At 51.0% G+C, this 23,360-nt stretch overlaps 3 protein-coding genes across 17 annotated transcripts in view; 1 reads left to right on the plus strand and 2 right to left on the minus strand.

Annotated features, from left to right (window-relative positions):
* Positions 1 to 15,774, plus strand: part of NUB1 (negative regulator of ubiquitin like proteins 1) — a 33,984-nt gene extending 18,210 nt beyond the window's left edge. For all 6 annotated transcript variants that reach the window (XM_028846487.2, XM_077997730.1, XM_015135308.3 and 3 more), the window contains 7 exons: positions 4,318 to 4,504; positions 5,610 to 5,717; positions 6,486 to 6,638; positions 11,479 to 11,625; positions 13,200 to 13,295; positions 13,968 to 14,145; positions 14,388 to 15,774. In XM_028846487.2, the coding sequence (XP_028702320.1) occupies positions 4,318 to 4,504; positions 5,610 to 5,717; positions 6,486 to 6,638; positions 11,479 to 11,625; positions 13,200 to 13,295; positions 13,968 to 14,145; positions 14,388 to 14,566 (1,048 nt within the window). In that variant the 3' untranslated portion in view covers positions 14,567 to 15,774. The remainder of the gene's footprint in view (positions 1 to 4,317; positions 4,505 to 5,609; positions 5,718 to 6,485; positions 6,639 to 11,478; positions 11,626 to 13,199; positions 13,296 to 13,967; positions 14,146 to 14,387) is intronic.
* Positions 11,994 to 18,085, minus strand: LOC144340023 (uncharacterized). 3 transcript variants are annotated; one of them, XM_077997750.1, is made up of 5 exons: positions 17,652 to 18,085; positions 16,744 to 17,426; positions 15,667 to 15,739; positions 13,700 to 14,488; positions 11,994 to 12,130 (listed from the first exon to the last, which is right to left on the minus strand). In XM_077997750.1, the coding sequence occupies exons 1-2, from the start codon at positions 18,083 to 18,085 to the stop codon at positions 17,039 to 17,041; spliced, it is 822 nt and encodes a 273-aa protein (XP_077853876.1). In that variant the 3' UTR covers positions 11,994 to 12,130; positions 13,700 to 14,488; positions 15,667 to 15,739; positions 16,744 to 17,038. The 3 variants fall into 3 exon arrangements, with proteins under 3 accessions (XP_077853876.1, XP_077853874.1, XP_077853875.1); XM_077997748.1 differs by having other exon boundaries at positions 11,994 to 14,488; positions 16,921 to 17,426; XM_077997749.1 differs by having other exon boundaries at positions 11,994 to 14,488.
* A 96-nt stretch (positions 18,086 to 18,181) lies between these two features.
* WDR86 (WD repeat domain 86) overlaps positions 18,182 to 23,360 on the minus strand; it is a 31,773-nt gene continuing 26,594 nt past the window's right edge. For 3 of the 8 annotated variants that reach the window (XM_015135311.3, XM_077997736.1, XM_077997735.1), the window contains 3 exons: positions 22,496 to 22,631; positions 19,207 to 19,310; positions 18,462 to 19,076 (listed from right to left, as the gene is read on the minus strand). In XM_015135311.3, coding sequence (XP_014990797.2) covers positions 18,912 to 19,076; positions 19,207 to 19,310; positions 22,496 to 22,631 — 405 coding nt within the window. In that variant the 3' untranslated portion in view covers positions 18,462 to 18,911. Of the gene's footprint in view, positions 18,401 to 18,461; positions 19,077 to 19,206; positions 19,311 to 22,221; positions 22,280 to 22,495; positions 22,632 to 23,360 lie in introns of those variants that run through there. The other 5 variants (XM_077997732.1, XM_077997731.1, XR_013415716.1 and 2 more) reach the window with 5 other exon arrangements.

Raw genomic sequence — 23,360 nt, forward strand, 5'->3', positions numbered from 1 at the left:
ATGAGGGGAGCTCAGTGCCTGGAGAAGTTTCAGGCTATGGGGCAGGGAGGGCGGCAAACCCAGGCAGAGTCTTGTGCTCCCTGGAGTTAAGGAGATGGAGCTGGACGTGCAGGAGGCCAAGGAGGTGAGAGGAGCGAGCTGCCGGAGAGAGGGTGTCAGCTTCAGAGGAGCCTTTGAGTCTTCTGCTGAGCGATGATCAGCACATGTGTGTGAGGAAACCACCCAGGGCTGGGCAAGGTACCACATGAAAGAAGCAGGGAATAATCCCCAGAGTTCCTAGAAGGCCAGGAATAGTTCATATTCCCACCAGCCAGAGTGGAGAATTTGGTAGTCACAGGGCGTCAAATGGAATCTTCAGAAGGGTGTTGCCTCAGTACTAGGGCATAATTTGGTCCCACTTAACAAAGCTTAAAAGCTAGTTCTGAACAGTACCCTTAACTTACCGTTTTGAAGTAAGTGCATCCCTAACAAACCGCAATAATTTAGCAACTCAAAAATATCAAGCATCCACTGAAAAATCAGTAGGCATGCAAAGAAACAAGCAAATGCAAGCTATAACAAGCAGAAAAATCAGTCAGTAGCAACAGATCCAGAAGTGACACAGAAGACAGAATTAGTAGACAAGGACATGAAAACAGTGACTGTAATCCATATGCTCAAGAAGGCAGAGGAACAATTGAACATGTCAGATAAAGACATGGGAGACGTTCAGAAGACCCAAACCAGAATGTAAGAGATGAAAAGTACAACACATAAGATGAAAAGTACATTAGGTGGGATGAACTGCAAAATAGCCACTATGGAAGAGAAGATTAGTAAATGTTAAGTAAGGCAATAGAAACTATCTGAGAAAACAGAAAAGACTGAAAAAAAGAAAAAATGAACAGAGCATCTGCAAGCTGTGGAACAATTTCAGGCAGCCTAAAATGCATGTAATTGGAGTCCCTGGAAAGGGAGGCATGTGCGACAGAAAAAATACTTGAAGAAAAAAATGGCCATAATTTTTCCCAGTTTGATGAAAACTATAAACCCCCAGATGCAATGACTTTAATGAACCCCAAGTACAAGAAATATCAGAAAAAAAACTATACTATAGCACACTATAATCCAATTCCTTAAAACCAGTAATAAAATTGAAAATGACTTTTTAGCCAACCTTTCTTGAAAAAAGGTAAGTTTGGCTTGCCTTTTTTTTTTTTTTTTTTTTTTTTTCCAGACGGAGTCTCACTCTGTCACTCAGGCTGGAGTGCAGTGGCACAATCTTGGCTTACTGCAAACTCTGCCCAGTGCAACCTCTGCCTCCTGGTTCAAGCGATTCTCCTGCCTCAGCCTCTCAAATAGCTGGGATTATAGGCACCCACCACCACTGCCGGCTAATTTTTGTATTTTTAGTAGAGACGGGGGTTTCACTATGTTGGCCAGGCTGGTCTTGAACTTCTGTCGTCAGGTGATCCACCCGCCTTGGCCTCCCAGAGTGTTGGGATTACAGGTGTGAGCCACTGCGCCCGGCCAGGCTTACCTTTCTTGAAATTAGTATCTTTCTTTAACATAAAAGTTTAGGCTGGGCGCGGTGACTCACGCCTGTAATCCCAGCATTTTGGGAGGCCGAGGCGGGCAGATCACAATGTCAGGAGATCAGACCCTTTCGGCTAACACAGTGAAACCCCGACTCTACTAAAAATACAAAAAATTAGTCGGGCGTGGAGGCGGGCGCGTGTAGTCCCAGCTACACGGGAGGCTGAGGAAGGAGAATGGCGTGAACCCGGAAGGCGGAGCTTGCAGTGAGCCGAGATTGCGCCACTGCCTGGGCGACAGAGCAAGACTCTGTCTCAAAAAAAAAAAAAAAATTAAACTGTAAGACGAACATAATAAATTTCTGTTAAATAACTGACTTAAGCTCAAATGGGATTTAATTTTTGTTGTTGTTTTTGAGACAGAGTCTTGCACTGTCGCCCAGGCTGGAGTGCAATGGCGCGATCTCGGCTCACTGCAACCTCCGCCTCTTGGGTTCAAGCATTTCTCCCACCTCAGCCTCCCGAGTAGCTGGGATTACAGGTGTCCGCCATCATGCCCAGCTAATTTTTGTAGAGATGGGGTTTCACCATGTTGGCCAGGCTGGTTTTGAATTCCTGACCTCAGGTGATCCGCTCGCCTTGGCCTCCTAAAGTGCTGGGATTACAGGCATGAGCCACTGTGCCTGGCCAGGATTTTATTTTTTGAAAGCTAGGCTCAGTAGATTTTATTTAAATAAATGTATGTTTATTTTAATATTGTCAGCATGAAAATGTATCAACAGTGCTGAATATTAATGCTACTAAAATTGTAAACCAAAGTAGTGTTAATAAAAGTATACTCTAAATGAAATTTTTTATTTTTATAGTTTTTTTTTTTTAGAGACAGTCTCTATGTTGCTCAGGCTGGTCTCAAATTCCTGGGTTCAAATGATTTTTCTACCTCGGCCTCCCAAAGTGCTGGGATTACAGGTGTGAGCCACCACGCCCGGCCTTCTAAATTCCATTTATACCAGGCTTTAAGAAACCACTTTTCCCCAAGCAAATGATCAGGTTTAAATATAGTTTTATATATAATAATGTGTTGATTTCTCAAAACTGAAAGGATGACAGGTAGCTCTCTGAGACCTCTGCTTTGGTTTTGTGTGTTTGTTCATTTTGTTGGTTTTTTTCTCTTTTTTTTTTTTTTGGCTGCACAAATAAATACTCGATCCTGGGTCCAACTTGAGATAAGTGCATATTGATTTTATTTTTAACTGACATGAGGCCATTTCTGTCCACGCTCCTGATGCTTAGTAAAACATGAATGAGCCTGTTAAAGCAACATGCAGGAGATGGAGAAGTTCGGCCACATGCCCATTGCTTTCCTGTGAGTGGCAGGAGAGTCTTCTGTCACAGGAACCAGAACGTGTCCAGAGCCAGGAAATCTCACCATGCCTGTGAGATCAGACCACAATCCACAAAGTGCTGCTTTTTCTCTCAAAGTCAAGTTCTCAGGCTGAGCAGTAAATTTGGAGACAGTACCCCTCACCCAGCTCCACATCTGTGTGTCTGCGTGCACATGTGTGTGTAAAATATGGTGTATATGTTCTCAAACACTCACGAAATTCGAAATGTTGAGAGAGATGAAAATAAGTGTAAAAATACTGCCGTGATACATTTTTCTTGCCGCACCACCAACTGGACTGTTTACACGGGCCCTCTTTAGGAGACTACTGTTTTAAAGGGCAAATGACAAAATAAAAGTCCTTTTGGGTTTTTTTTTTTTTTTTTTTTATTCCACGCATATTTTGATAGGCAGGACAGGAAGCTTGAGGCCATGTGGATTTCGTAGTTTTATACAAGAGCAGTCTTATTTTTAGTAGAACACCAATGAACACAAAGATATAAAACCTTGTTTATGTACAATGTGTGGTTCCAAATGTTCTTATTGAAGACTTGAGACCTAGATTGGCATTAGGAATTTTTAACGTAATCATAACTTAAAATCAGTCACTCTGATGGCTGCCTTTGCCAGCACTTCTCCTGGAGCACGCTGACTTCTGTTGCTATCTTTCTTCCCTTCTCTGTGCCTGGGTTCAGCCTGCTGCCATGATACAGAGTCTCGTTTTGCCTGCACACAGGCCCTCAGAAATCAGCTGGGCCGTTAGAGCCTGGCGCTTTCTGGATTGATTTTCCCCCAGCTTGAATGTGGTTGAACGTGAATGTCTTGTCCGAGCCTTCGTCAGCCGAGGCATTCATAATACGTAGGGATTTTTTTGGCGTCTTTAAAGAAGCGGTGTTCAGCCCTGGCTGTACGTTAGACTCACCTGGGGAGACTCGGGCAATATAACGACCAGGCCCAACCCCCAGAGATTTCTATTATGTTTGGTCTAGGTGGGATCAATGATTCTTAAAGAAAGAAAGAACGAACGAACGAATGTTGCTCTGGTCCAGGTGATGCTAATTTGCAGTCAGGATTGGAAGTCACAGTTTTAAAGCATGGTCTTCCCAGTATTTGCTGAGGGCCTCTGAAACAGTGGCCCTGGGGTCTCCTTCCTGTCAAGGGACTGCATTTGTGTCCTGGGGCAAGTGGTGGTAAGCTTTGATTCCTAAGCCCTGATTTCTCCTTTTTTCCCCCATTAGAAGGATGAGGTTATAAATACAGCTCCCTTCCTAAACATTAGGATCTCTCCTTTAGAGCAGTCAGCCTTTGAACATATACCAAGAACTGGGAAAGAATTCCAGTAATTCACAAAAAGGTTTCAAATGCTAAAAATGTTTCAAATGCTGCTTGGCAGTGATGTCATTTTCCTTCTCTTTCCAGTGAGTGTTGCAGAGAGCTGCTGGACACAGTGGATAACTATGCCGTCCTCCAGCTGGATATAGTGTGGTGTTACTTCCGCCTGGAACAACTGGAATGCCTTGATGATGCAGAAAAAAAATTAAACTTGGCCCAGAAATGCTTTAAAAATTGTTATGGAGAAAATCATCAGAGACTGGTCCACATAAAAGTATGTTCCTGGAATTCATTTTATGTCTTGTTGAGTCCATTTCTAGCATTTGTGTTTATTCCTGTTAAAGTATTTGAACTACTGCCAGAAGGTGATTTCATTTTGATAGTAGTATATGCAGTATACTCTTGTTAACCTATATATTTATAAAGTGTTCCATGTTTTACAAATGTGGCTGTCTCTTTTAGTGTGTGAGCATTTAGCCCAAAGGAATACAGTTTGCTAGTCATAGAACCCCACCAGTGATCACCCTGACCAGGAGAGAGCTGCTGACTTCTTTATATGGGTAGAGTCTAATTTGCAAGATGTGAATGCAGAAAATAGACATTCAGCAGTAACAGTTAGAGTGAATGAGTCCCAGCTCAAGAGCTCTGGCTCGAGTAAGGATTGTTCTGATTTCCGCAAGTCATCACAATCCTGCTGATGTAGATTCTCTTTTTTTTTTTTTTTTTTTTTGAGACGGAGTCTCGCTCTGTCACCCAGGCTGGAGTGCGGTGGCCGGATCTCAGCTCACTGCAAGCTCCGCCTCCCGGGTTCACGCCATTCTCCTGCCTCAGCCTCCCGAGTAGCTGGGACTATAGGCGCCCGCCACCTCGCCCGGCTAGTTTTTTGTATTTTTTAGTAGAGACGGGGTTTCACCGTGTTAGCCAGGATGGTCTCGATCTCCTGACCTCGTGATCCGCCCGTCTCGGCCTCCCAAAGTGCTGGGATTACAGGCGTGAGCCACCGCGCCCGGCCGATGTAGATTCTCTTATACCTGGTTTGGATTTCTGCATACTTCTCTGCTGACCAGGAGGGCCACTGTGCTGCATGTCTGGAGTGCTGCACGTCTGGAGCGCTGCACGTCTGGAGCGCTGCACGTCTGGAGCGCTGCGTGTCTGGAGCGCTGCGTGTCTGGAGCGCTGCGTGTCTGGAGGAATGTCGTCGTACCACAGGGGATGGGGAAGAAGGGGCTTCACTTTTGCCATCAGTCATAGTGAAGCCATGGACGTTTTAATACTACCATGTTGCCCCTCTGGAGACCAAGGGAATTACAGATATGAGTATTATACACCTGTAATTAGAAATAAGGCAACTTTGTCCTTTTTTTCTTCAATAATTTTAGGGAAATTGTGGGAAAGAGAAAGTACTGTTTCTAAGACTCTACTTACTTCAAGGTATCCGAAACTATCACAGTGGAAATGATGTAGAGGCTTGTGAGTATCTTAACAAGGTAAGAAAAGTAAAGTTGTAACCGTTTTCACCTCCTTTTAAAAAACACTCGCGGAAGTTAAGGATTTTAACTTAGTAGTTTGTGACTTGTGAGAAACATGCCTGCGCTTTCTCCGTGCACAGGAGATGTTGAACCAGAAACATATTTGTATTTGTTAGAGTACAGCCAGATGCTGTAATAAGGAGACTTCAAAAAGACACTGACTTTAATTGGATAGAAGTTTATGGCTCACTCATCTTGCAGTCTGGAGGTGAGCGGGGCCAAAGCAGTGAGCAGCCCGCCAGCCTCAGCGAGGCGTCCCAGGTTGCTCCTGTCAGTGCCTCTTTCAGCCAGCAGAGGGGGCAAGAGAGCGTCCAGAGCAGGCCACTTGAGCGATGGCCCAGCAGCTGCACCCAGCGCTGTGGCTGCATGCCATTGACCTCGACTTCACCACCTGGCTACACCCAGCTGCACGGGAGGCTGAGAAATGCCACGTGTACAGCTCAAATTCAGGGGCTTTTGTTGCCACAAAAAAAGTGGATACCAGTCACTTCCACAACAGCCAGCCTCTTTCCTGGTGTGCTGAGGCTGTGTAATGTGAGTAGAGATGGTGTTGGTCTCTTTCCATTTGTACTTGTTAATAACAGGCCTAGTTTAGAGATTTTATCCAAAATCTGATGCCCTTTAATTCACATTGGGCACAATCTAATTTCTTTTAGGCTTTAACTTTGTATTAAGCTTTAAGTATTGCCATGGTTACATGATTCTTACATTTCTCCCTGTCTCTAGGCACGTCAGCTCTTGAAAGAGCTATATATCGATCCATCGAAAGTGGACAATTTGTTGCAGTTGGGATTTACTGCCCAGGAAGCCCGGCTTGGCCTGAGGGCGTGTGATGGGAACGTGGATCATGCGGCCACTCATATTACCAACCGCAGAGAGGTACCCACTTTTACAATGCCTTAGCTCTCTTGGGTATGAAAGAACAAAAAAAGATAGTCTCACAGGAGGTGTTAATAACAAGGAACTCTTCATTACTCCAGATTGGGAAGGAAGGAGAAACTTTTTTTTTTTGAGATAGAGTCTCACTTTGTCGTCCAGGCTGGAGTGCAGTGGCACGATCTTGGCTCACTGCAATCTCCCCCTCCCGGGTTCAAGCAATTCTCGTGCCTCAGCCTCCTGAGTAGCTGGGATTACAGGTGCCCGCCACCACACCCAGCTAATTTTTGTATTTTTAGTAGAGACGGGTTTCACCATGTTGGCCAGGCTGGTCTCAAACTCCTGACCTCAAGTGATGAGCTCACCTCAGTTTCCCAAAGTCCTGGGATTATAGGCGTCAGCCACTGTGCCTGGCTGAAACTTGTCTTTTTCAATTGGATCATTTTTCACATGCTGCAGTTTCCTTAGTTTTGTTTCCTGCTGTGGTGGCAAACAGTCCCCTTTCTCTCTTTAACTCTCTTTCTGGAAGTCATTTTAAAAACAGAAAATTGTTTTTTCATGAGGTCTTTATTAAAGTTGGAGATTGCATCCTTGCCTAGAAACATAAGTCGAATTATAGAAACAAGTTGTATTATATTATGAAAGCACAGGTTAAAAAACTATAATCATTTGAAACAATTAAGTACATTAAAGAAAACCTTAGGATTTTGGAGTTGGAGGGATCCTTATTCTATCCAGTATGTCCTGCGGTAAAATAACTGAGGCCTAGAGGGAGATCATGGTGGAATATTAGCAGGAGAACCATTTTTCTTCTTTTGCCAAAACAAGAAGTTGGTACTAGATTATCTCACAGGCCCTTTCTAGCTGTAAACTCCAGCCACAGAAGTCTCTAGAATCCTCAAATGTATGTTACCTCGTTTCCCTTTTTGCTAAACACTAGGATAATCCCGAAGGATAAAAGCAGCCTCGGGGTATTAGGATGGGAGCAGGAAAGCCCCGTGGTTGTTTGCCCACATGATGCCAGAGAGGGAGTGGATTCATGGGTTGATGCCATAGTGAGCAGTCCCAGGGCTGCTTGGGTTTCTCCTTTTACAACACCAACTGTGGTCGTTACCTCTCTCTCGCCTAGTCCAATCGTGGTCCTTTGGGTCTTGCTATAGAAGTCAATGAGTAGGTAAAGGCAGAGACTTTGAAAAGCTGAGTTCTTTTTTGTTTTTTTTCCAAGACAGTATCACTCTGTCACCCAGGCTGGAGTGCAGTGGCGTGATCACTGCAACCTCCGCCTCCCAGGTTCAAGTGATTCTTCTGCCTTAGCCTCCTGAGTAGTTGGGATTATAGGTGCCCACCACCATGCCCAGCTTTACTTTTTGTATTTTTAGTAGAGATGGGGTTTCACCATTTTGGCCAGGCTTGTCTCGAACTCCTGACCTCAAGTGATCTGCTTGCCTTGGCCTCCCAAAGTGCTGGGATTACAGGTGTGAGCCACTGCGATGGGCTGAAAAGTTGAGTTCTGTGTGTTTGAGTTTTACGTGGTCTAATTAAGTACTAACAGAAAAACAAACATTGCTGATACTGATTTGTTGCTTTACTATTGCTCCACTACCAGTAAGATTTTATTAGCATCTGGAAAGCTAGTGTTTTAAAATGAGATCATTTGGAAAACAATTCTCATCAGTGTATGAGACTATAGTTCATAAAACATTGTCACACTCATGTCATTCACTTCTGCCTGTGACCACCCGAGAGGCCATAGGACAGATACTTCTCATCTTACACATGGGAAGAGCTGTAGCTCAGAGGCGGTCTTTTAAAGCATAGTGGAATCACATCACTTGTACATTTCTGAAGTTAAAAGCCCTTGGAGAAAATGCAAATAAAAAACAACAGTGTGTATAGTGCAGTTGATCGTGCTCCCTCTTCCACCCCAATGGGTGTTATTGGTTAGGATGCTTTTGGCTGAAAGCAACAACAACAACAAAAAACCAAAATTGCCTAAACATCAAAAAAAGGGATGTGACGGGATTTATTGGCCTGTTTACTTGTAAAAAGTCCAGAAGTAGGATGGGTCTCAGGGTTAGGTGATTCAGTGGCTTACTGATGTCACCGAGGACCTGAGGTCTGTCTCTCTACCCCACCCCCCACCCCGTGTCATCAGTGTCATCCAATCATACCAAAGGCCATAATCCCTGTCCCAGAATCCTCAGGGAAAATCCTGAGCTTCTTGTGATTGGGAAGCCTTGAACCTGTTGTCACTGAGGCTGGAGGAATGCCAAGACTGGCTCAGGCCTGTGGCAAGAGATAGAGGGTCGCCACCTTAGCCCGTTCAGGGGCCACCTGGGGAGCTGGAGCAGCCTCCCACACCTCAGGGAGGGGTAGAATGGGTGCTGGAAAGACAAAAACAATGTCCCACAGAAAGTGGGCTCCTATCGGAGCTTTAGATGAGCGAGAGAAAGCTGCTGCCCACGGAGTTCCAACATTCTAGGTGTGGGCATCTCACTGAGCTGAATGTAAATTCTTTGTTTTTGTTTGGGACAGAGTCTTGCTCTGTTGTCCAGGCTGGAGTGCAGTGGCATGATCATGGCTCACTGCAACCTTGATCTCCTGGGCTCCACTGATCCTCCTGCCAAGAGCTCTTGGCTGATTTTTGTTTGTATTTTTTGTAGAAATGGGGTCTCACCATGTTGCCCAGGTCGGTCTCAAACTTCTGGGTTCAAGCAGTCCTCCCACCTTGGCCTCCCAATGTGCTGGGATTACAGGTGTGAGCCACTGCACCCAGCCTTTAATACATAATTTTTAAAGTTTATATTTTTTGTGCAACATGGCCCTGAGTACAGACCAGTTTCTCATCTGGCAAAAAGCAACAGCTGTAGAAACAGAGATCACAGATCATGCTTCAGTATGGCCAGACTATGAGAGGCAGCCTTCCTAAGAGGTTGTCCCAGCTGCTTGTGACCATACAATGTCTCTCTCTTGAAATCTGATTCTACTTAACTGTAGCCACTTCAGTGCAGTACTGTCATTGATTGATCTACTTTATCTTTCTAACTCATCTTAGTATAAAGAGAAATATATCAGAAAATAATTTTCTCACGTGTGTTTACATGATTAAAAGGAAACAGACTAAGACATTTGTAATGAAAGGAAGTGTTCTTCGAAGCTCCCAGTTGATGTGAGGTCTGTGTTAGGTAATGCCCAGGTCTGCTGGCTGGCAGCGTCCTTCTCTGTGCTTGGATGTTAGGCATGCTTCATAGCCTTTTGGAATATAAATGGAAGAAACTGTATTGAAAGCAGAGGATGGGACCAGTAAAGGCATTTTATGTGGAGTGTAAGTGTGAATAAAAGTGCAAATGTGAGTGGCATGAAAGGCTCCTGCTGGCGTGCGTGGTTGGGTTGTGTGGCAGGATAAGGTCAGTTTGGAAGCGCTGTTGGGGCTAGGGAGTGGGAGCCCTGAGTAGCATAATAAGGAGCTGGTGCCTCAGTGTGGGGAGGTGGTCGGGAGCTGCTGTGGGCTTTTAGGTAGGTGACTGGAATGACGGAGCCCACTGCGCTGTGCAGTGGGGCTGGAGCTGGGGGAGACTGGCCGCTGAGAGGTAGAGCACGTAATGGGGGCATGAGACAGGCCTGGTGCAGCTGGATTCTCGGGGTGCAGAGAGGCACCCATGTACACCAACTAGGGGAGGTTCTCCTGTGATAGAGACAGGCCATGAGTGTACAGGTATCTTCATCCCTGGAGATGTTTCCAGCAGCCACTCTGCTCTGCCTGCTCCTACCGTGGCACTGTGGAGTCTGGTTCCATGATGATGGTGCTTTTGTTTTCCTAAGAGATGAGGCCACTTTCTTGCTGTGGGGAAAACGCAGGGAGGCGCCTGTTGCCTGGGCTGGGTGGGAGGCAGGAGCAGGTCTCTGGAAGGAGGGGAGTCTGTTTTCTCCCCCGTCCTCACTGCTGCTGATGGTGGAGCTGGTCTCCCTGGGAGAATGTGGCAGTCACTTAGCTTTGTTGAAAGCTTTCTGTCTCCTTGTTGGGAAAATAATGAGGTTGGATTAAATTCCTGGTTTTCAAACTTACTTTGTTGTTGTTTTTAAGCAGCAAAATCCCCTTTTTAAGTGACATGTTTATGGGCATACTAGTTTACAAAATAAGTTGGGAACCCTCCTGATTGGCCCTGGGTGGGAGAGGCGAAGAGACTAGAACCTTATGCAGCCGCCTTGTGCTCCTGCAGCAATGGCAGGCAACTCTGAGAAACAGGGTTGAGAACCAAGAGGTTAGATGACCTTTGTCCCTTGGGCATTCTGTGGGTTCTGAATGGAATGACAGGCCTCAGAAGGCCCTGGAGTCCTTGCTCCCCAAGCTGTGGTGGGTGGGTCATCAACCATGGCATTGCCCAGGAGCCCCCTGACTCCACATCACATTTGAATTTGAGTCCCTGGGCGATTCATCAAAGGCTGGAAGGCCTTCCCACCACATGCAGAAAGCTCTTCTGCCCAGTTGCTAGAAGAGAATCCATGCACCTCACGCCTGCGACCTCTGCAGTGGGAGCGCGCTGGGCTGGGCGAGTGGCCCATCCTGATGCCGGATGGCAGGGCTCATGAGGCACCTCCTTCCTGCCCCACAGGCGTCTCACTTCCACTGCCTGCCCTCAGAAGCAGCACTTCCACCACCCCTCTGCCTCTGTGGCACCTCTGCCATTTGGCTGGGTGAAAAGAGGTAGACAGAGGTCCTGCTGTGCTTTGCTTTGGTTTTTTGGCTTTGCCTGGAAACCCCGAGAATCCTGCAGAGTGTAGACTGAGATGCTGTGAAATCTCAGTCCCTAACTTGGGATGGGACTTTGCTGTTTTCCTAAAGGAATTGGCCCAAATAAGGAAGGAGGAAAAAGAGAAGAAAAGACGCCGCCTCGAGAACATCAGGTCTCTGAAAGGGATGGGCTACTCCACGCACGCAGCCCAGCAGGCGCTCCACGCAGCCAGCGGGAACCTGGACGAGGCCCTGAAGGTAGCCGCTCCCTCGGGGCCTCTGGCCTTGTCCTTGAGCAGTGGGTCCTGCCCAGAGCTCCCTCCATGGCTCTCGGGCGTCCTCCCAGGCTCACTCCTATGGGCTGGCCCGTCATCAGATCTGAAGGGCAGCTTTTTCCTGGGCTCCAGCCCCAACAGAGGCCATGTGAGGCCCCATGAGGCCCCATGCTCAGTGCCTGGCCCAGGCCTGGCTCCAGAACACGGTGCCTGTCCACACCAGCGGAGTCCACAGGCCAGGACTTGATGTAGGGTTTGTGTGTGCAGCAGAGTGTAGTGTAAACAGGCCGTTTCCACAGCAGAAAAAGAGAATGGTAATTCAACTTGCAGTATAATTGTTTGGCATTAAAATTTTAACTAAGTATCTAGTTTTATTTATTTAGTCCATAGTACATGTTGGCAAAGGGGAAGCTTCTCAAAGAACCCCTCAGGAGTGACAGCAGGTTGGGATCCAGACAGCAGTGACTTTACCTGGGCCGCTTCCTTCCCTGTGTTGGAGAAGCAGATGGAATCCTCAGTAGGGCAGGTGCTGTGCTGCGTCTCGGCAGCTTGGTATGGAAGCGCCCTCTGCCCTCAGCCCCACAGCTCAGTGAGAGACAAACTCAGAGCACGCGTGGTAGGGAGTCCCCAGGGGTGCACGGGAGGCAGGGGGCTGGCTGCGTGGAGGCAGCAGTCCAGGCAGATGCTGGGGCAGCATGGCAGGCAGGAGCTAGCTTAGGTTGTGTGCATGCTGGGGGCGGGGCTGGGGGCAAGATGGGGGTGGAGGCAGGTGGAGGGCAGGGCAGGTGTACTCGTTTGCCCTGCTGAGGTGGGTGTGGGTGCAGCAGGCACGGGGGTCCACCCTGCCTTTGTCTCTTATCCCTGCCCTGTTCCCTGGAAGGCTCCACAAGTCAGTACTTCTGTTATGATGTATATGTATATTTAATGTATACGTTAAATTTTAAAATTGTATTTGAATATCTACTTTGATTTTTTTGTGTTGGAGAAATATGAAGAGGTGGGAAATTCTGAACATCCGAAGGGACTGATGGGTCTCGAAGTAGATTGGAATTATAGGAGTAGCACATAAATACCTCCAGTCAACACAGAAGTATTGAGTGTTGGAAAGGAAAGTCTCCACAGACTCTTTTAAGATTAAGTATTGTGTGACGAAGAAACCAAGGGTCAAAATAACTCTACTACCTGCCTGATATTTTAAGTCTAGAGGACATGACACTTTCAAAGATCAATCAGGCAGCCCTGAGCTGCTTAAGAGACCTTTCTGTCTGTGGCTCTGACGAACCCTGTTTGCTTGGATGCGCTTCCGCCTGCTCTCGTCCCTTCCTGCTCTGTCAGAAGGGATCTTTCCCCTGACTAGTCTTGCTCCTCCTTCAAACCCCAACTGTCCCGGTCTCTGGCTAGAAGCCTTCTGGGCACATCAGCCTGGGCGGGAGCCCCTTTCCCTGCCTCATAGCAGCAGAGGACGGCTGGGTCTGCTGAGCACACGGCAGGGTGTGGTTCCTGTCTGAATGTGTGAAGAGCTTAGTGGTGGGTAAAGGGTGTTCCTGTGTGTTTTAGATTCTGCTCAGCAATCCTCAGATGTGGTGGTTTAATGATTCCAATCCTGAAACCGACAACCGTCAAGAAAGTCCTTCCCAGGAAAACATTGACCAAGTGAGTGACACGTCTTTGTGCCCTCAGCTTGGACAGCCTTGGGTGGGGTTGCTTGGGGTAACGCGGGTGAATCAGGCCGCAGGACTGGGGGAGTCCGTGCTGAAACCTTGGCTCCCAGGCTCCAGGTGTAACCTTCCACCTCAGAGGCCACCCACGCAGCAACAGAGGGCAGGGGAGGCCTCCTTGGAAAGCAGGAAATCTGGGGAAGTGTCAGGAAGCTCTCTTTAGGTTTGCCTCCTTTTCCTATGCACCGCTGTTTACATCAGTCCCATTTATCTGCCTGTGACCTAAAAGGATGTCACTGTGACCTGTGAAACCCATCCAGCTTTGTGTCCCAAGTGACAACTCTGTCCACATTTGTCCCCCCACACGCATTAGCATGCCTGTATGCTGTGGCCACTGACCTCACGGTGCTCGTGGTGAGACTGGCGTGGCGCCTTGCTCTCAGCCCGAGGTCACTGCCTGTCCCGAGATGGCTGCTTACTGACGCACCTGACTCGAGTCTTCCAAGCCCCCCTTCCAGGTTGCTCCACGCTCCCGTTGCACAGAAGCATGACTTGTGCCGAAAGGGCCATGGTGCGCATGCCGGGAGCTCTTAAATATGAGAGCCGGCTGTCTGCTCGTTGTGGGTGATGGGGGTGGCCGAGGCTGTGACCCTGCCCTCTCCCCTAGTTGGTGTACATGGGTTTTGATGCACTTGTTGCCGAAGCTGCGCTGAGAGTGTTCAGAGGCAACGTCCAGCTGGCTGCCCAGACCCTTGCTCACAACGGAGGAAGCCTGCCCCCCGACCTGCCGCTGTCGCCGGAAGACTCTTTGTCTCCGCCAGCCACATCCCCTTCTGACTCTGCAGGTAGGTCTGAGGTCTCTGAGGGCCACGTTGACAGCAAAGTGTCTTCAGAAGCCAACAGATGGGGCTGGTACCCTAGGCCACGTCAGACATGGAGACTGAGAGGGGCGTCCCCTGACGTCGCTGGGCTGGCCGCCTGGACAGTGTGGCCAGCAGGAGGCACAGTCTGAGGTTGACTGTGGTTGTGCAGTGTCCTCAGGACAATCCTCACATAATTCACTTACTCCCGCGGTATTTTATTGTAGGAACCTCTAGTGCCTCAACAGACGAAGACATGGAGACAGAGGCCGTCAATGAGATACTGGAAGACATTCCGGAGCATGAGGAAGACTATCTTGACTCAACTCTGGAAGACGAAGAAATGATTATTGCAGAGTACCTATCCTATGTAGAAAATATGAAGTCAGCAACAAAGAAAAACTAAATAATGAACAGAAATAGTGCTAATTTTCTGCTTATAAATGCTATCACTATGAAAAGGCGAATGCAGCTCTTTCTGTTCTTACTTTTTATCTGAATTGCAAGTTCCTCTTTGGGTGTAGGAGGGGGCGGGCAGGGGACAAGGCCAGGAGGGGTCCCAGGGCCTTCATGCGTGGTCTCGGGGAAGAAGCTTCCTCTGGCCTGGTGTAGGTCGTTCCATCTGCCTCCCGGGTCTGCGTCCCTAACCCCTTCCCTAGCTTGGTGTTCTACCCTGAAATGGGAAGGAACAGAGGTCCCGCAGAACAGGGATCCTGGGGAAGGTGTCCAGGGCAGGGTCCTGGGAAGGGCATCCCGACCACTTCCTCTCCAGCTGTGGCTCCATCTGCCCGGCTTGCCTGCCTCATGCACCCACTGCCCATGGCCTTCCTGCTTCCCACGCTGCCATCTCTGCCAGGGTGCCCCATGGGTTCCTGTGCCACCCTTCCCCCACCCCTCAAATCAGCCTTTAAGTCTTCCAAGTGCTGTGGGGCATAGTGATGAGGCGCTGGCCTTGGGGGCCACACCAGGTCGCAGCAGACGCCTTCAGCCTGGGGCGCCAGTGTTTTATGCACTTAGTTCAGTAAAACACGCCCCGGAAATTCAAGATTGTCAGACTTTATATATGTTCAGCATTCCTCATTACAGAAATCTTTTACTGAATGGGAAAGGTTTAAATGCTAACCAAAGCAATTTATTTTTAATTAATATTTGTAGACGCTGTGCTGTCATACTGAACTCACTGCTAGCTAAGAGATCTATCAGAGGCTTAGATATATTTTCTCCAGGTTTTTGTGGGGGTTTTTTGTTGTTCTATCCATGTGACAGAGGCTCTTTCTAAAAGTATGTAGTTCGCTGTGTGTCGGCTCCAGCAGTAACCATCCTCACTGCGCCACGTACTCCTCTGTAGATGTGCACCCAGTGGGGGCTCCTTCCAGCCCCAAGACTGCAGCAGCAGCCAGATGCCGAGTGGATTGAGTTCCAGGTGCATCCAAGACTTTTCCTCCCTTCCAGAAGGCACTGACTGAAGACGGATGGGTCATGTGGGACCGGCTGAAATGCTCTAACCTTTTCATAAAGCGTGGGTGGTCCAGTTTGAACTGATGGGAAACTTCTTGTCATTCTTCTTAAATGGATGATACTGATGGAAATAAAAGGTGGAAAATATATTCAAAAGTTGTCACCCAGACTTTACAGTAATTGACTCAGCCTCCCCAGCTGCAGGTGTGGAAAGCGTCTGGGTGACTAGTGCTTCATCGTGATTGCAAGATGTTTGTTTCCAGTGTTTTGTGAGGAGATGGAAGGATGACCTCAGAGGCAGCAGAGGGCACCTGCTGTGAAAGATGCCACATGCCAAGTGGGGCTGGGGTGGATCCTGGGCAGGGGACTGAAATCCACCTATCAGGGTTTGCCTCAGAAGTGCCTGGTGAGCTGAGGTGACGTGAAGTCTCAGCCTCATTTGACACAATGCCACACTTGGATTTGGGGCCTGAATTGAAGCTTTTTGCTAGCAAGTCGCTGTCCTGAGCTTGGTTCAGGCGTGTCTTCTAGCTTCCCAGCTGTTTTTAGCCATCATAGAAGCAGTGACACACCAGCAGGCCCCAAAACTCTTCCCTGTCTTGTGAAGAGCGAGCTGCACAGGAAGCCGGTTGTGGGGGCAGTTCTGGGCATGCGCTATATCCAGGACGGCTGCCCTGCAGGCATGGAGACTCGGGCCAGGCCTGCTGTACCTACAACTGACCCTGTGGAACTGGACAGGTGGTGGCGGAGGGGGCAGGAGGGTGCTGAGGCTGGAGAAGGAGAGACCGTTGCAGAGGAGGGGGCCTGGGAGGGTTCTCCTTGGGAAGTCAAAGGAAAAAGAACATTCTAGCGGTGGGACAAAGAACAGTCTAGATGTGGGACAAATGAGATAGTATTTGGGGCAGGACAGTCTGAGAGTGACATGTTCATGGCTGCCAGAAGGTGTGAGTTGTGGGGAGAAGAGTGGCGGCGGATGGTATGATTGCTGATCACAGTGGGGAGGCTGGATGCCACTAGAGGAGCAGGAGTAGGCAGGGGCGTGTGGCAGGCAGGTGAGGGCAGCCCATGCCAGCATGATGGTGTGCACAACTGGTTAGGTGTCCTTGATGCTGATCACTGCCCTACCGTGTCCCTGTGTTCCTGCCCATATGTCCTATGGGTAGCTCCTGTCCTTCCTCTCTTAGCCAACTCAATCAATTTATCAAAAGCAGACACCTCGTTTCTTCGTTCATAGCAAGGCGACAGTGGTGTGGCTGGAAGGGGACCAGGCCTGGGTTCAGGAGATCAGAGTCTCTCACTCACCATGTCTCTCTGGCTCTCAGAAACCAGAGAGAGAATGGACATCTGGCTGTCTTTATGTCCTCAGCATCTCGCAAAGCTCTCTGTGCGGTGGAAGTAGAAATTACCCCAATGTGTGTTGCTATAAAAATGCTGAGTGAGTGCAGCGCCCGTGATTTGGGTCCGCACCCCATTTGGTTTCTCTGGATGGCTTGATGCGTGCTCCATTCTCTGATGTGGTTGGATAAGGTGGGGACTGGAGCTGACATATCAGTGAGGGGCTGCTCAGGCCAGCGTGCAGCATCACCAAGCAACAGTGTCTTCGGCAGGCAGGAGTCAGTGCCAGCGTCTGCACAGGCTCAGGGCCGGCCGGCAGCACTGCCCGCAGGCAGCACTCAAGGCGGTTCTCTGGCCTGCACCTCCGGAACCGTCCCTTCAGCACGATGGAAAGCTCCTCTCTGGTAGACACGCCCCTTGCGGCAGCCACAGGCCCCAGTGGTTCCGGGTCGCAGCAAGACCTGGCACAAGACCTAACACAAGACCCCAGGTCTGTGTGTGCTTAAGTCTCACCCAGAGAACAGTGCGTGGTGCCGTTTCTGCGGCTTCTCCTGCACGGATCTGCTTGCCTCCCAACCAGCCCTTTTTCCTGGGGTGGGGGTCGGGGTCGCTTTGGTTCCCAGGGTTTGGAGGTTTGGCCTACAGGAGTTACAGCGCCTGCGTCCCTTCCTTCCTACTGCCCACAGTGCAATCCCTACCTGTTCATCCGGGCGAGGGTGGACCCGTCCATCAGGCCTGGCAGGTGAGCCCTGGCGGCCCTGGCCCTCTCTGATGAAGTATTTTCTGCATTAACACTACGAAGTGCACGCTGCTCTACCTGAAAGGGCTGCTCCACTTGAAGGGGCTGCTCCTGCAGCAGATGCTTCTCTCTGCAGCGAGATGAGCTCTTCACGGCAGACACTGTCACCTGCAGCTTCTCTCCTGGCACCTGGGCCAACCGGGGCACATGGATGCAGAAAGCGGCACCACCAAGGGGCTGAAGAGCGCCCCCTCCAGGTGCTGTGAAGGGTGCTGAGGGGCCTCCTGCAGGGCCTCTCGGCAGACTGAGCCCCACTGGCCCCTTGAGCCCCTGCGCACAGGGCTCCCCTTGGGTGCTCGGTGGCTCTGGCGTGTGTGTTGCACCTCCCAGCATCAGGCACTGCCCTGACTCCTGTGCACGAGCCCGGGGATGGGGCTGCTGCCCGTCCCTTCCCCCTCCCCCCACTCCAGGCCCTGAAGGAACTTCCCAGATTCATGCCAGAAAATGATGAGAGCTCCCAAGCGGGGTCCCCGCTGTCACCTGCACAGGCTAAAGAGCCGCTCCCTTGCTCCCTGGCCTCTTCCAAGTCCACTCCCTGCACCAGTGACACTGGCGGCAGCCCCGCATCTCCACAAGTCACCCCCAAAGCTGCCCAGGCCGGTGTGAGAGGCAGAGGGCAGGAGGCCCGCCGCCCTGGGTTCCTGGAATCTCAAGATCCGAAAGGAAGCTAAGACTCAGTTTGCAAAACAAAAAGAGGACACAGGAGTACTTTGAACTTTCAGGCTGTGTATTTTAGTTCCCCCCAAGGCCCTCGAGACAGACAATTTGCCAAAATAACCAGATTCAGTGGCTTCTGTAAAGTCACTTCCTTTCAGCAGGAAAGGCCCTGTTTCCTGGGGCTGGGGGAGCTGGGGCAGTCCGCCTGCAGCCCCTAAGGTGGGAGGGTCCCTGAGACTAGGCCTTTCGCCAGGTCAGGGATGGGGGAGGGAGGGCAGGAGTCACCCTAAAAGGGAAAAGAGGGCGGTCCCGAGGGCGAGCACTCCCGCTCCCAGCGCCTCCTGGCCACCAAAGAAAAACCAGACGCCTGCGCCGGGCTCTCCTCCCGCCCGGGCTTCCTCGCTCCTCCCCGGCCATCGGGCGCCACAGCCGCGGGGAGAAGGGCAGGGCGCTCTGGGAGCCGATGGGCGTCTGGGCTGGCGTCGGCAGGGCCCCCGCGGGGTCAGGCCGGCTGCAGGGGCGTGGCGGCGCAGCCCACCTTGTTGCTGAAGAGGCGTGAGAGGCTGCGCGTGGGCGGAGGGGGCCGCGGGGCACCTCGGAGCCCGCGCACGTCCCAGAGGCGCAGGGCGCCGTCGTGCGAGGCGGTGTAGAGCACCTGGCCGTGCACCTGCGGGCGCAGGGGCGGGCGTCACTGGCGAGGCGGTAGGCGGGGGGACGCGGCCGCCGGCATGGATGGATCTGGGCAGGGCACCTTCCCTCCCACGGGCAGCGGCCCTGAGCAAGGCGGAGGGACCTACCTGGATGCAGTTGATGATGAATGTGTGGCCCCGGAACACCCTCCGCAGCTCTCCAGACTGCGCGTCGAAGGCCCGGGCGCAAGCGTCCCCGCTGCCCGTGAACACTGCGGACACACAGGGCGCGCTGGGCCTTCCTCCTTCCCTCCCTTCCTCCTTCCCTCCCTCCCTGCCCGGCCCCCCGCAGGCAGGGATGGGGCGGCGAGAGCGTGACCTAGGGCGACGAGAGCGTGACCTGGGGCATCTCCGGGACTCCGCCCCACGGGGGTATCCTGAGGCTCATATGGGAAGTGGACAGCGCCCCTCCAGAGAAACAGGGATCCCCACAGTTATTGGGCTCCACCCTGCAGATGCCTGCGCGCCAGCTAGCCCTGCCCCTGCTGAACACCGCCCGGGCCCAGTCCCCACTCCGCGGTTTGGTGAAGTTGGTTCCCGTGCCTGGTTGGGAGGACCCTGCCTGGGGATAACCGTAAGGTCCTCAAGTCGCGTCCGCCCACCTTCCGCTGCGTCGCAGCCTTATCCTCCCATCCTCATTAATGGATCAGCCCCCAAATCAAAGCCCAGTCCTCTGGGATTCATGATCACGCAACCCCAGGACCCCTAGCGGGGGCGAGCCTCCGCCCTCAGTCTGTCTCCTCCCCCAGGTGGCTCTCTCTCCCTGGGGTTTTTTCCTAAGAACTTAGTCCAATCGTTTTCCAACAGCAGCCTGCATCTGTCACCTGGAGGCTTAGCCACAGAGCATGGGGCCGCATCCCAGAATCTGTTTTAGCAGACGGGGCCTGAGAATCTGCATTTCTAGCCAGTTTTAAGTGACAAGCTGCTGCTAGTCAGGAAGCCACACTGAGGATGTGGACTAGAAGAACTCACTTGGCCTAGGCTGGGCTCTCTGAAGCCAACCCTGTTGCTAGGACTTGAGGCAGACAGTACACCTGGCAGACGTCCCAGGAAACGCTCACAGGGAAATGGGAGGTGGAGAGGGAGGGAGGAAGTCCTGGTCTGTCAATGAGCAGGTAACTACGGTGGGCAGCTAGGGCGCAAGCCTGCCTGGGACCTTGGGGAGAAGGGGCAGGACCACCTGGGGGTAAGGGTGCTGGGCTACCTATCTGAGGGTGCTCTGTGGGTACTTGTTCCCCAGCCTTCTTTTTTTTTTTTTTTTTGAGACAGGGAGACAGGATCTCACTCTGTTGCCCAGGCTGGAGTGTAGTGGTGCGATCATAGCTCACTGTTAACCTTGAACTCCTGGGCTCAAATGATCCTCCCGCTTCAGCCTCCTGAACAGCTGGGACCACAGACATGCACCACTACACCCAGCTAATTAAAAAAAAAATGGGGGGGCTGGGCGCAGTGGCTCACGCCTGTAATCTCAGCACTTTGGGAGGCTGAAGCTGGCGGAGCAGATCACAAGATCAGGTTTCAGACCAGCCTGGCCAACACAGTGAAACCCCGTCTATACTAAAAATACAAAAATTAGCTGGGTGTGGTTGGCACACACCTGTAGTCCCAGTTACTCGGGAGGCTGAGGCAGGAGAATCACTTGAACCTGGGAAGTAGAGGTTGCAGTGAGCCTAGACTGCACCACTGCACTCCAGCCTGGGCAACAGAGCAAGACTCGGTCTCAAAAAAAAAAAAAAAAAAAAAAAAAAAAGTTTATAGAGACAGGGTCTTGCTATGTTGCTCAGGCTGGTCTCGAACTACTGAGTTCAAGTGATCCTCCCACCTTGGCTTCCCAAAGTGCTGGGATTACAAGCATGAGCCACGGTGCCCAGCCTGTTCCAGCCTTTCTTTAAAAAACTATAGAGTGAATGGCCCCAGAGGAGAAGTTTCATCTCTGGGTCTCTTTCTAGCCCCTTTCTGCCTTCCCCCCACAAACTCAGAGACAAATGGACATGGCCTGGAAAACCCAGTGTGGCTGCTGAGCTCCCCGTGGGTGGGAAGAGGATCAAAAACAAAGTCTGGTCATCCCATAGCCTTGCTGGCCAAGACCAAGAACCGAGATGGGCAACAGTGGGCTGCAGGCTCCGCTTTCCCTGCAGCCTCCATGCCCCAGCTGCATGGGGAGGTGTTCTAGGCGGCCACCCGCCAGAGCTTTTGAAAGTAGAACCTTCGAAAGTAGAACCTTCCTCGTGTTCAATTAGAGGACCCAGACTTGGGAGTAGAGCCGTAACCACACTTCCAAGCTTGGACACAGGAACAAACGAAAAATAATTTTTCCGTGTCAGACACCTGAATCCTGAGGGCATGTCAGGATCTATTTTCAGATATCTGCATTCTATCTTCCTCCAACACCTTTGCTGTGAGGTCAACTTGAATATTCCACTGTGACTCTTCCCCCACCCCGTCTCCTCCCTCTCAGAGGCAGAGCCAAATGGCTCGGGTGTGTGACAATTTGAGACCTGTAGGACAGACAGCTCATTGCCTGTTCAACAAGCCATTTTGCCCTTCTTTCTTTCCAAAATAACCCTGATTCCATCTTGGCATCAAATTCCTCAAATAAAAGACTTTATGATTCACTATCTCTTGCAGACAGAACGGTGACAGAGAGGTATGTGGAAGCCCTTGGATGAAGCTTCCAGGAAAGATCTTAAAGGGACCAACTCAGCTAGAAGACGCATCCTTTCACCCTTCCATCCTCTCTAGAAGACGCGTCCTTTCACCCTTCCATCCTCTCTCCCTTCCTGCCTAAAACATGACACGATGGCAGACACTGTAGCAGCTATCTTGAATCATGAGGCTTCTTTAAAGATAGAAGGTCTGTGCTAAGGATGACGAAGCAGAGTGACAGAAGAAAGTTGGGTGCCTGATTACTTTGTGGAGCCACTCATTCCAGCCTAGACCATCAGCCTCTGAAATTCTTCTACCTGAGAGAAAATAAACCACTACCTCATTGGAACCACAGCTACCTAGATTTTCTCTTCCCTGCATACAAATCCTAAGGCCAAGTGAGGCCAAACCCATGTGGTCCTCGAGGTGGCTGGATTAAGGGGTACCCACTGTCTCACTTGGAAAATTAAGATGTACCTTTTGGGACGTGCTTTTGAGCCGAGACCCTCCCAGCAGTCCAGTCTCCCAGGCTGTCCTGGAGAAAGGTGGGGAGGAACCACCAAACCCTTATTTGGACCTTCTCTGCAAACCAGCTGCAGGCATGGGTGTGTGGAGAAGGACGGGGCACTGCCATTGGACATTGATGATTGGCAGCCGAGGCTCAATGAGGGAAAATCGCATAGGAAGTAAAGAAGCAGGGAGGAGAAGCCAGGCTAGGGTGGCGCGGGTCGTGCCGGGCCAAGTCACTTACAGGTGCCCGCGTGGTACTTGAGGGCGCTCACGTTGCGTCTGTGGGCCGTGAACGTGCGCACACACTCCCCCGTGTCTACCAGCCAGCACTTGACGGTCCTGTCCGCGCTGCCAGAGTACACGAATCGGTTCACCAGCTGCGAGGAGGAGCAGGGAGGGTTGGCAGCTGGGGCAGCTCTGAAGCACCCCAGATTTCTCCCTCTATAGGGGGGGAAGGGGTGTGTACAGGTCTCAATGGTGAAACCGTGGGTGAGCCTGGAATGGCCCCGCCACAGGCCCCACCAGACTGCCCGCTTCAGCACCCAAAAGCAGGCGGCTCCTCCTGCCCCATGGGACAGCCAGTGCTCCGACAGGGCTGGCCGCTCAGCCCCACACTGCCCTGAGCCAGTCCCTGGCACTCTGCCCCTCAGCTGCTTCCCCTGAGGATTAGGATGTGGACTGCCCCTTCCTCCAGGGGGTGTGTGGGGTACAGGCACTTAACTGCTTGCTCTTGCTGGCTGAGGAAAGGGCTTCCAGAGAAGGGCTTTCGCATGCTTCAGACGGACAGACAGGACAGAGAAAGCCCTGAGCGAGGGTGTGAGGGAGACTTCTGCCAGGACTGGAGCTGACAGCTGGGGGCTGTCACGGGGTCACTGCTCCCCCTGCTCATGGGGCTCACAGCGAGAAGAGGGCCTAGGAGACAGGTTCACCCCAGCTGTCTGATGCTGCTGTTTCACAGGAAGCACAGAAAGGGCCCAGGAGACAAGGGAAGAGGCCCTCGCCAAGATGGACAGGAGTAGCAGCCCCAGGGAAGTGCAGAAACTATTAAAAATAATTCTGTAAATTTCCCTAGACTAAACACCACCCAGCACCTGGTCAGCAGAGTC

Source organism: Macaca mulatta, chromosome 3 (assembly GCF_049350105.2).
Source record: "Macaca mulatta isolate MMU2019108-1 chromosome 3, T2T-MMU8v2.0, whole genome shotgun sequence".
Classification (NCBI taxonomy): Eukaryota; Metazoa; Chordata; class Mammalia; order Primates; family Cercopithecidae; genus Macaca; species Macaca mulatta.